This window comes from Enhydra lutris, unplaced genomic scaffold (assembly GCF_002288905.1).
Source record: "Enhydra lutris kenyoni isolate GAN:26980312 unplaced genomic scaffold, ASM228890v2 scaffoldscaffold53, whole genome shotgun sequence".
Classification (NCBI taxonomy): domain Eukaryota; kingdom Metazoa; phylum Chordata; class Mammalia; order Carnivora; family Mustelidae; genus Enhydra; species Enhydra lutris.
In genome coordinates this window covers 13,076,074-13,088,943 of record NW_019154137.1, presented here as the reverse complement: position 1 = coordinate 13,088,943, position 12,870 = coordinate 13,076,074, and the positions used below count along the sequence as shown (strand labels likewise).

The following is a 12,870-nucleotide window of genomic DNA, read 5'->3' as shown; positions in this document are numbered from 1 at the left end:
TAGCAGTTTTGGAGTGGAGTCTTTGGGGTTTTCCACATATAGTATCATATCATCTGCAAAGAGTGATAGTTTGACTTCTTTGCCGATTTGGATGCCTTTAATTTCCTTTTGTTGTCTGATTGCTGAGGCTAGGACTTCTAGTACTATGTTGAATAGCAGTGGTGATAACGGACATCCCTGCCGTGTTCCTGACCTTAGCGGAAAAGCTTTCAGTTTTTCTCCATTGAGAATGATATTTGCGGTGGGTTTTTCTTAGATGGCTTTGATAATATTGAGGTATGTGCCCTCTATCCCTACACTTTGAAGAGTTTTGATCAGGAAGGGATGCTGTACTTTGTCAAATGCTTTTTCAGCATCTATGGAGAGTATCATATGGTTCTTGTTCTTTCTTTTATTAATGTGTTGTATCACATTGATTGATTTGTGGATGTTGAACCAACCTTGCAGCCCTGGAATAAATCCCACTTGGTCGTGGTGAATAATCCTTTTAATGTACTGTTGAATCCTATTGGCTAGTATTTTGGCAAGAATCTTTGCATCTGTGTTCATCAAGGTTATTGGTCTGTAGTTCTCTTTTTTGATGGGATCCTTGTCTGGTTTTGGGATCAAGGTGATGCTGGCCTCATAAAATGAGTTTGGAAGTTTTCCTTCCATTTCTATTTTTTGGAACAGTTTCAGGAGAATAGGAATTAGTTCTTCTTTAAATGTTTGGTAGAATTCCCCCGGGAAGCCATCTGGCCCTGGGCTTTTGTTTGTTTGGAGATTTTTGATGACTGTTTCAATCTCCTTACTGGTTATGGGTCTGTTCAGACTTTCTATTTCTTCCTGGTTCAGTTGTGGTAGTTTATATGTCTCTAGGAATGCATCCATTCCACATTGTCAAATTTGTTGGCGAAGAGTTGCTCGTAGTATGTTCTTATAATTGTCTGTATTTCTTTGGTGTTAGTTGTGATCTCTCCTCTTTCATTCATGATTTTATTTATTTGGGTCCTTTCTCTTTTCTTTTTGATAAGTCTGGCCAGGGGTTTATCAATCTTATTAATTCTTTCAAAGAACCAGCTCCTAGTTTCGTTGATTTGTTCTATTGTGTTTTTGGTTTCTATTTCATTGATTTCTGCTCTGATCTTTATGATTTCTCTTCTCCTGCTGGGTTTAGGCTTTCTTTCTTGTTCTTTTTCCAGCTCTTTTAGGTGAAGGGTTAGGTTGTGTACCTGAGACCTTTCTTGTTTCTTGAGAAAGGCTTGTACCGCTATACATTTTCCTCTCAGGACTGCCTTTGTTGTGTCCCACAGGTTTTGAACCATTGTGCTTTCATTATCATTTGTTTCCATGAATTTTTTTCAATTCTTTAATTTCCTGGTTGACCCATTCATTCTTTAGAAGGATGCTGTTTAGTCTCCATGTATTTGGGTTCTTTCCAAATTTCCTCTTGTGATTGAGTTCTAGCTTCAGAGCATTGTGGTCTGAAAATATGCAGGGAATGATTCCAATCTTTTGATAACGGTTGAGACCTGATTTAGGACCGAGAATATGATCTATTCTGGAGAATGTTCCATGTGCACTAGAGAAGAATGTGTATTCTGTTGCTTTGGGATGAAATGTTCTGAATATATCTGTGATGTCCATCTGGTCCAGTGTGTCATTTAAGGCCTTGATTTCCTTGTTGATCTTTTGCTTGGATGATCTGTCAATTTCAGTGAGGGGAGTGTTAAAGTCCCCTCCTATTATTGTATTATTGTCGATGTGTTTCTTTGATTTTGTTATTAATTGGTTTATATAGTTGGCTGCTCCCACGTTCGGGGCATAGATATTTAAAATTGTTAGATCTTCTTGTTGGACAGTTCCTTTGAGTATGATATAGTGTCCTTCCTCATCTCTTATTATATCCTTTGGCTTAAAATCTAATTGATCTGATATAAGGATTGCCACTCCTGCTTTCTTCTGATGTCCATTAGCATGGTAAATTCTTTTCCACCCCCTCACTTTAAATCTGGAGGTGTCTTCGGATTTAAGATGCATATTTTCTTGTAGGCAACATATAGATGGGTTTTGTTTTTTTATCCATTCTGATACCCTGTGTCTTTTGATTGGGGCATTTAGCCCATTAACATTCAGGGTAACTATTGAGAGATATGAATTTAGTGCCATTGTATTGCCTGTAAGGTGACTGGTATTGTATATTGTCTCTGTTTCTTTCTGGTCTACTACTTTTAGGGTCTCTCTTTGCTTAGAGGACCCCTTTCAATATTTCCTGTAGAGCTGGTTTGGTATTTGCAAATTCTTTCAGTTTTTGTTTGTCCTGGAAGGTTTTAATCTCTCCTTCTATTTTCAATGATAGCCTAGCTGGATATAGTATTCTTGGCTGCACGTTTTTCTCGTTTAGTACTCTGAATATATCATGCCAGCTCTTTCTGGCCTGCCAGGTCTCTGTGGATAAGTCTGCTGCCAATCTACTATTTTTACCATTGTACGTTACAGACTTCTTTTCCCGGGCTGCTTTCAGGATCTTCTCTTTGTCACTAAGACTTGTAAATTTTACTATTAGGTGATGGGGTGTGGACCTATTCTTATTGATTTTGAAGGGGTTCTCTGAACCTCCTGGATTTTGATGCTTGTTCCCTTTGCCATATTGGGGAAATTCTCTCCAATAATTCTCTCCAATATACCTTCTGCTCCCCTCTCTCTTTCCTCTTCTTCTGGAATCCCAATTATTCTAATGTTGTTTCGTCTTATGGTGTCACTTATCTCTCGAATTCTCCCCTCGTGGTCCAGTAGCTGTTTGTCCCTCTTTTGCTCAGCTTCTTTATTCTCTGTCATTTGGTCTTCTATATCGCTAATTCTTTCTTCTGCCTCATTTATCCTAGCAGTGAGAGCCTCCATTTTTGATTGCACCTCATTAATAGCTTTTTTGATTTCAACTTGGTTAGATTTTAGTTCTTTTATTTCTCCAGAAAGGGCTTTTATATCTCCCGAGAGGGTTTCTCTAATATCTTCCATGCCTTTTTCGAGCCCGGCTAGAACCTTGAGAATCGTCATTCTGAACTCTAGATCTGACATATTACCTATGTCTGTATTGATTAGGTCCCTAGCCTTTGGTACTGCCTCTTGTTCTTTTTTTAGTGGTGAATTTTTCCGCCTTGTCATTTTGTCCAGAGAAGAGTATATGAAGGAGCAAGTAAAATACTAAAAGGGTGGCACCAACCCCAGGAAAATATGCTTTAGCCAAATCAGAAGAGATCCCAAATCGTGAGGGGGGAGAAAGGGGATAAAAAGAGGTTCAGAAAGAAAAAAAGAAAAAAAAAGAAACAAAAAAGAAAACCAATAAAGAAAAAATATAAAAAGGAAAAAAATATATATATATATATTAGATAAACTAGTTAAAAAACGTTAAAAAAGAAAAGGGTAAAAGTTTACAAAATTTAGAAGAAGAAAAAAAAATTGAAAAAGAAAAAAGAATTAAATTAACTGCAAGGCTAAAGAATCATTGGGAGAAAGCCATGAGTTCCGTGCTTTGCTTTCTCCTCCTCTGGATTCCGCTGCTCTCCTTGGTATTGAAACTGTACTCCTTGGTAGGTGAACTTGGTCCTGGCTGGGTTTCTCGTTGATCTTCTGGGGGAGGGGCCTGTTGTAGTGATTCTCAAGAGTCTTTGCCCCAGGCGGAGTTGCACCGCCCTTACCAGGGCCGGGCTGAGTAATCCGCTCGGGTTTGCTTTCGGGAGCTTTTGTTCCCTGGGCGCTTTCCGTAGAGTTCCGGAGGGCGGGAATGAAGATGGCGGCCTCCCGGTCTCCTGCCCGGAGGAGCCGAGAGCCCGGGGTCCCACTCTTCAGTGCGCCCTCAGAGAACAGCGCCCAATTACTCCCGTCACCCTGCCTCCGGCCGCGCTCCGAGCTGACCAAGCCTGCGACCGGTTCAAGGTAACCCCGAGCTTAGAGCTCACTCCTCGGCTGTGTCTCTGTAGCCGGCTTCCCCGTTCTAATACCTGTAAGCTCTGCGACACTCAGACACCCCCGATCCTTCTGTGACCCTGCGGGACCTGAGGCCACGCTGACCCCGCGTGGGCTTCACCCCGGTTAAGCCTCTGGAGCGATGTCCCTCAGCGGAACAGACTTTTAAAAGTCCCGATTTTGTGCTCCGCTGCTCTGCGGCTTGCCTGGATCCGGCCCCTCCCCCTGCGGTCTATCTTCCCGTCGCTTTGGATTCACTTCTCCGCCAGTCCTACCTTTCAGAAAGTGGTTGATTTTCTGTTTCTAGAGTTGCTGTTCTTCTCTTCGATCTCCCGTTGGATATGTGGGTGTTTGCAATCTTTAGATAAGCTATCTAGCTGATCTCCCGCTACCTGAAGTAGTTTCAGCTGCTACTTCTCCGCCATCTTGACTCCTACTATTCGGGTCCCAGCTTTTTAAATTACATTCAGAGCGTATAGCCTGTAAATCTTGAATACACTGAAGTTGTTAAGGTTTTCTTTGTGGTCAAATATGTGACTGCAACTTGATAGTGTTCCATGGACATACCAAAATAATGTGTATTCTCTCTATGAAGGATGGAAAGCTCTAAATGGATATTAAATTACGTTTATTGATTTTATGTCTTTACTGATTTTTCCATCTACTAGGCCTTTTTTTTATTGTCTGCAAATGTGTCCAGCTATTAAAGAGGTGCATTGAAGTTCTACACTCTAATTGTATATTTATAAAATTCCCATTGCATTTGTAACAGGTTTCACACAGGCTCTTCAGGACATTTAATCTACCATATTCCTAGAAACCATGGAAGAGTTATTTTTTCTAACGGTCACATTAGTTATCTATTGCTAAGTAACAAATCACCCCAAAGTTTGGATGCTTAAAAAAATTGTCTTATATAAGTTTCTATGGTTAGGAATCCAGGAACAATTTAGCTGGGTGGTTCTGATTCAGGGTCTCTCATGAGGTTATGGTCAAGTTGTCATCCAGGGCTGTTGCAGTCATTTAAAGGCTTAACTGGGACTGGAGGCTTCACTTCCAAGATGGCTCACTCACATGGCCGTCAGTAGGAGGCCTCAGTTCCCCACCTTGTGGACCTCTATATAAGGCTTCTTGAGTATCTTCATAATATGGCATCTGGCTTCCCCCAGACTGAGTGATCCAAGGTAGAGGGGCTGAAACCACAATATATTTTATAACCTAGTTTCAGAAGTTATATACCATCACTTCTGCCCTGGACTGTCCATTAGAAGCAAGTCACTGAGTCCAACCCACACTCAAAGGGAATAGAGTTAACCTCTTTTCCCTTTGAGAGAGTATTACCAAAGAATTTGTAAACATACTTTGAAACCACCACAGCAATATTATCTTCACACTTAATTTTTCAGGTTAATACACTATTAATTCCAGTTCCTTCCTTTCCAAAACTGTACACATGTACAAATATACTCATAAACAAAGAAACTCAGGAAGGCACATAGAATTTTAAGTAAATGTTTTCAAACAGATCATTGGAATTTACTGGTTACTCCCAATACACTTTACATTTCTTAGGAGAAAGATAAATAGCAATTTTCCTTGACTCTGACCTGGCTCTAATTGGCAATACTACTTTCTATTATTCAGAGCATTCTGTTTGTCTAAGACTGTTTAGTGATGTATGTGTATAATTGATATACACCATTCTAGTATTCCTATGGAGATGTTCTACATGAAGACTTGCTTTACTGTAATTATTTAGAAATATTTTCTAATATCTGCTCATGGAACTTTGCTAGATGGCAGGCAAGTCATGTTAGACAGTATTTGAATAGGAAGAGATTAATGACTGTTAGACTAATAAACATTGACCCAACACCTGTGTTAAAGAATTGTTTCAATAAATAAGTGTTATTAAGTGCTTACTATATGTCGGACACTGTAAACTATAGCACAGTAAGTCCTATAATAGAAGGAAGTATAGGGTGCTTCAGGAGCATTGACAGAGGATGCCTGTCTGTGCAGGACAATTTCAAGTAGGGCTCTCTGAAAGAGGTAACATAAGCTGAGTGATTCCTAAAAGGTGAGGAATTTAAAAGAGCGATGTTAGAGTTACAAACTAAATAGTAAGGGCACAGGCAAAGGGAATTGCATGTTCAGGATCTCTGGAGCACAGAATATATGTAGAATGGTGGCCAGAGATTGAGGCTGGTGAGGTAGGCAGTGGGCGCAGATTGTAAACCATACTTTATGCCTCCCTGGCAGTCCCTGGAGGGTTTAAACACAGCAGTGACAACAGGGAATAAAGACCTATTAATAGATGTTAATTACCATTTTACAAGTAGCTTGGGAAGGCTACCGACAGGTAGTAATTTTCTTTTTCTCTCTGAAAATTCATCTGTAGCTCAAGGAAACGTCCCTTCTCATGATTCGTCAATTAAGTAAGTATCTAAGAAAGCTTAATAAATTAATGCGTTATTTTAAATTAACCTTTTAATAATTACACAGGAGTGCTGCTTAAGGGCAGATGCTCCCACGGAATCCTCAGTTCTTATAGTCCTACTTACATTCATGTTTTGCAACCTCTCGGGACTCAGCTAAAATTGTAAAGTAGGCAAAGTTATTTATGTTCTCTCACCTTCCCTCTAGTCTCGCTTTTGTTCTGTACTCCCCTAATCTCTAGGGCCGTCACTCCCCTTTCAGGTAGCACTACCTCTTCTTTCCAGGTAACTTTCTGGGATCTAGAACTATTCTTTTCCCCTCTCCACATTCAAACGTACATTACTTGTGCCTTTTGAGGTTATTGGCTTTCTAATAATGATGAATTAGTTTAACATGTAGTATTAATGACTTAATCTGTTACCCCATCTGAGGATATTTATACTGTAATCTAAAGTACTAAATCTCTAATGATACAAAAATCAAGGACAGTGGAGAAGATTTTTTTTTTTTTTGGCCTAGGTGCCTTTCAGCCCACAAACCTTGGTGGCCACTTATTCTGCTAAAGTGCAACTCCTGGGGCGCCTGTGTGGCTCAATTGTTAAGCATCTGCCTTCAGCTCAGGTCATGATCCCAGGCAGGAGCCCCGCATCTCCATCCGTCTCCTGCTCAGCGGGAAGCCTGCTTCTCCCTCACCCACTCCCCCTGCTTGTGTTCTCTCTCTTGCTCTCTGTGTCAAATAAATAAAGTCTTAAAAAAATAAAGTGCAGTTCCCCACAAACTTGAATATGCCATGCATATCACATAACTCCTGATGGATCTCACTTATCAAACACCATCATCTTCTAAATCCTCAAACCAAGTGAGGTCCAGGATAGATTTTATGAATTCCAAATTCTGATGAAAATGGTTGGGTAAGGTGAAGTAGTATGTGGTGGTAAATGGTTTTGACATTCAGAGCAAGCTTCCTAGAAGAAGGATTTTATGCTTAGGAGTAATGAAGTCAGTTTGCCTTACTGAGTGCCCATAAGATGCAAAGAGGCTGAAGGAAGGAAACTGACTAGCCCAATATTAGGATAGTTTAAAGAAATAAAGGTGAGGAGTGATAATTATGTAGTTCTAGAAAATGTTAATTCTTACTTCCCTCTTCCTCCTGCCTTCCCACTACCCTAGACTACACAGCTACAGAATCACTTGACTCTTTTCAAAAGCAAATGCTCTGGATACCCTTTTGCTAAAAATCTTAGCTCAGCTAAAATGAAGAGCTCTGCACATAATCTGGGAGCTTCTTCCTCATTCCTCTCAAACACACAGGGTTAAAGTACTTTTAGCTATACCTAGGACAATTCCAGGCCAGAGCACAATAAAACATGGCTAACAAGACCATCTGGTCTGGCTCTGTCGATTGGACCCACGTCACATCCCCTTGCCTTATAGAGAGGAACACAGGTTCAAGGGCTTGGACTTGGTCCTTTCTCTGATGCAGCTTAGTGCTTCCCAAGCCCCAGTGCTAGATGCATCACATGTGTTCCACTACTTACCTCTCTCCCTTCTCTCCTCTCAAGTTCTCTGTTTTTCCTAAGGCTTACACAAAGGCCATACACAGTAAGCCTAACAAAATATAATTAGAAACCAAAGAAATCAGGACAAAAGGAAGCAAATATGATAAGATAGCAGTGGGGTAAACAGAATAATTAAGCTTTGCATTTAGATACCGAGTATGTTCTTATGATTGGGATGGAAGATGAGAGGAGAAGACCGTTTTCAGAAGTATTTCATCCACTGAATGGTGTGGTCTAATGGCTTTGAGGAGGGATGTGATATTATCTAGTCACTCTCTCTGCTGAACACCTGTGACAGGAAAATGTAGGACAAATGAAAAATAGTTAAATAGGTGCCCGTTACAGAAGTTCATTAATGATTTGTGGCCTTGCACGATGGCCTTCCTTTTGGAATAGAGAGAAGTATGCATCTAAAACACGTTAAGTGGGAATTTGTGTGCCAGACTTTATTGAGAGCCTACTGTGTTCAAAGTATAGTTCTGGGTATTAGATACCAAGATGAATCAAGCACTACCTGACCTCAGTTGTGCTTTACACAGCAACAGGACAAAAGACAGGGAGACTTGAGGAATGCCAGAGAGTGAAGTGGGTACAGGGCAGTGGCTGAAATGTCAGGAAAAAGGAAGGCGACCCGTGGTACCACCCAGGTTTGGCTTTCAGATTAAACCACTGATGTTAGGATATAGAGGTGCTGCTTTAAATTCCCATTTAGCCACTGGAATGAGTAAATGGATGTGGCAATAGGATGGACTATGTGTGTGGATGAGCAGGAGGTAACAGGCACCACCTCAAAGCTATGCGCCAGAGATACAAGCAGAAGGCCACCAGTTAGATTAAAAATTAGATATGCACAAGGATTAGGCAGACTAAAATTTAGGCTTGTCACATTAATCCTCAAAGGGTGGCTGGCCAATCATATGAAGATGTCTTTATGTTATCTTCTGGACTAAAGTGAGCTTGTATGGAGGAGAAGGTCAGAAGCAGAAAGGTATATTTATAGGGGTGCCTGGGTGGCTCCGTGGGTTAAGTCTCTGCCTTCAGCTCAGGTCATGATCCCAGGATCCTGGGATGGAGCCCCACATCGGGTTCTCAGCTAGGTAGGGACCCTGCTTCCCCATCTCTTTCTCTCTGCCTGCCTCTCTGCCTACTTGTGATCTCTCTCTGTCAAATAAATAAATAAAATCTTTAAAAAGAAAGAAAGGTATATTTATAGTTTTGTGACATGGCAAATTGAACTGTGAAAAAGTGTGCTTTCTCTTTGGGGCTTCTGGATTAATGGTCATTAATATCACTGCCCTCTTTAAGAAGTAGGAAGTTAGCAATACAAATGACCTAAATCTTAGACACCTTCCTAGTAGCGTCAGCCTGTGGAGGAAAACTGCCTAAGACTAGGGAAGAGTAGATGGACTATCATGTCACTCCTAGAACGGTGATGGAACTTTCCAATATAACAGCAAGTTCATTTGCATGTTTCTGTTTGATTTCTGCTTGACTCCAACAAAAATCTAATAATTCATTGTGAGTTGTAGATTGTATGTGATATCACAACTATTTTCTAGTGGCCTTATATGAGGCCGTCTCATTTATCTGGTTAGTTTTGTTCTCAGATCTTTGCTATTTCCTGTTATCTAAGTGTATGCCTTTGGGGCAGAAAGCCTGTGAGGACAGGTAGCAACAAATACACAGGACTCACTGGGTTCCACTTGGTGCCAGCCATAGAGCAGAAAAAAGAATCTGGATGCATTAGGTGGCAGAGGACCTACAAGAAGAAATTGCACTGGAGTTGGCCTGAGAAATTGAGTCTTAGAAAAATAAATGAAGCCAAAGGATAGGAACTGTGTCACTGATATCAGCACTCATGTTCCAGGTTCCATACTGCAAAAAGGTACTAGTCTGAGGATGAGCTATGCTCCCTAACCCTAGCTGAGACCTGGAAGTTTTTCTTTTCCTACTAGGAATTATGTTGTAATTTCAGAGATGGGCTATATTTTTCAAAATTGAATTGTGGGCCTTGGGGGGAAAAGTAATTTTGATAACAGAAGGGCAGGCCAAGTGAAAATGAAGATAGAGTGTGCATTTTCCTTTAAGAAGGTCAGGAAGAAGAGAAGCAAATGATCCACATAGGCAGGAAAATATGAAAATAAATCAGAATTAGAGTCTTAGGCCTTATTTTTTGTAACTTTTTTTAGAATTCTATAATTTACATGACTGTGTTATTCTCTGGCTACAATTTAGTAAAATATATTTGTGGTTCCAAGTAGTAGGTGATAATAAATAGTTTTGATTAAAACATAGATAAAAAATAGATTGCAATGACATGAATAGAGCTAGAGAGTATAATGCCAAGTGAAGTAAATCAATCAGAGGAAGACAAATACCATATGATTTTTCTCACTTGTGGAATTTAAGAAACAAAACAAATGAGCAAAGGGAAAAAAGAAAGGCAAACCAAGAAACAGACTCTTAACTATAGAGAACAAACTGATGGTTATCAGGGGGGAGGTGGGGGGATGGGGGAAATAGGTGATGGGGAGTTAGGAGGGCACTTGTGATGAGCACTGGGTGATTAAAATAAAAACTTTTAAAAAAGAGAAAAAGGGATGCCTGGGTGGCTCAGTCATTTAAGCGTCTGCGTTTGGCTCAGGTCATGATTCCAGGGTCCTGAGATTGAGTCCCATCCCATTCCTTGCTCAGCGGGGAGCCTGCTTCTCCCTCTGCCCTTCACTCCCCCTGCTTGTGCTCCTGGTCTCTCTCTCCCTGACAAATAAATGAAACCTTTTTAAAAAATAAAATTAAGAAGAGGAAAAAACATAGAATAGAATGTTATGATACCTAGAAAAGGGCTGCCTCTGATTTGCTATTGCATATGATCAGAAACACATTATTTTAATCCATTGTTACGAAGAATCATCCGTGGATCTTTTCCTATTGTAGGGTGAGGGGATGAGACTAGGAGTTTTGAGGAGGTGGGCAGAAAACACGTTATCAGGAAGCTCTGATCAAGCAGAGCAAGCAGAAAGGACTAGCCCACCCCCTCTCTCCCCAACCCCATGCTCTTCCCAACTCACTCTGAAGCAAACACGACTAAGTGGTTCATGAATAGTAATACCAGACAGATGTTAGTTTATGCAACAGCTGTTTACTATTCTACCATTTATTCAGCTATCATTCTACTCCTGTGAGTAATGGAGCATGTCCTGTACCCACAGGCCAGTATCTAAGTAGGAAGCTAAATAGGGGGATTAGACAAAAAATAAAGCTTAATTCTTTTTTTGTGAATTGCTAGGGAGAAAAAAATCTCCCAAGCACAAAGGAAATAATCTGATTCAATGCTGAGGAATTGGGGGTGGGTGGAGTTACATAAATTATTGATCAGAAGTAATAAAATCAATCTCTTTTCACCTTTCAGACACCACCACTGTCAAAATTGCTGTCAAAAAAAAGTATGTATGATGAAATTCACTGATAAGGCAACTTGTTAAGGATATTTTGTCATATGAAGTTAGAGAAAAGTCTGTGAATCAAATAATGAGCAAAATCATCTGTTGACATCAGTCAGTTTCCCTCTTTGCCTTCTCTTCTTGACTTTCACTCTCAGTTAATCTTGAATTTTGCAGGGGTCCAAAGTTACTGTTATTGGCCTGTTGGGCAGGGGGCTCAGGAGGATGGATTGGGGGAGCATTAGGAGGTTTAGTTATCATGAGAAAAGCATCAAACACCACAAACCTGCTCCATAATGGGAAGCCATAAAGGGAAATGCCTTTGCAGACCATTGAGATCTGGCTTAGGGCTGAGCATACTGTCCCTTGGGCATGTGAGACAGCCTGGATCTGTCTCCTAATTTTCCCTGGAGTAAGAAAAATCTTAGGATGGTACTCTATCAAAAGAAGGGACCCGGTCACCTGAGAACTCCAACTTGGACTAGGCAAAGATGAGGGTGAATTTGATGAGCCTCAACTCTTAAGGCTAGACAGAGGAATCATGAACACAAGAGGGGTGCAGGGGAGTAGTACACACACACACACACACACACACACACACACACTCTTTCACATATACACCTGCTCAACTCAGAGAACGTGCAACAAACACAAAGAACTAGACATACTGGCACCAAAAGAATATTTCTTGGTTTAATAGTATAGTGGAAATAAGCTGAAAATCAGATTCTATTTATCGCATTTCATTTCATTAAAAACTTTAGGAATGCCCTTGTTTTATATATCAAGGTTGAAAATGCCTCTTCTCAGCTACCTTAAGAGTAATAATGTAGGTCTTCTGTACATTTTCTCTGGAATTAAGAAAATAATATATATTGAAATTCTTAGCTCATATGTATTAGAACATATCTGGACCAATTTAGACTAAAAAGGTAAGTAACTTACCTATTAATGGTTAGCTGTTATTCTTAGAAGTGTTTGATCAGGACATGTTTATGTAAAAGAAATGTTTTTTGACCATATGTTGTTATTCCAAACTATGTTTTTCAAACTCAGTAGCCATTTTCTAGTCAGGGCAAAAGGTGACAAAGAATGCATTAAGCGAACTAGATAGTGGTGATGTTTACATAACGTTGTGAGCATACTTAATGCCACTGAACTGTATGCTTTAAAATGGTAAAATGGTACATTTTATGTTCTGTGTATTTAATCACAATAAAAATGCATTAAGAGATTTGGGAATTGGCATGGAAAAAAAATAGCTTTATCTGAAGTGGTTCTCAAACCTTCTCTAATGGATCAGGAGAGATACACTACATTTGACAAAGTGTTAACTTTTCACTGAATACTGGCCTAAACCTGAACAATCTGGAAGCCACCTTTGGAGGTAACTGGGAGGCAACAACCACATTCTAGGGTATCTGGTGCCCAAATGCCAGGATATAGAACAGCGCATAGCCAGAATGCCAAGCATCCAGCTTTTGTTG

At 40.2% G+C, this 12,870-nt stretch overlaps 1 protein-coding gene across 1 annotated transcript in view; it reads left to right on the top strand.

The window, feature by feature from the left end:
* Positions 1-12,870, top strand: part of LOC111157294 (fibrous sheath-interacting protein 2-like) — a 76,826-nt gene that overhangs the window by 27,300 nt on the left and 36,656 nt on the right. Inside the window, exons 14-15 of the mRNA XM_022518603.1 lie at positions 6,347-6,383; positions 11,353-11,386. Of these exons, the coding sequence (XP_022374311.1) occupies positions 6,347-6,383; positions 11,353-11,386 (71 nt within the window). The remainder of the gene's footprint in view (positions 1-6,346; positions 6,384-11,352; positions 11,387-12,870) is intronic.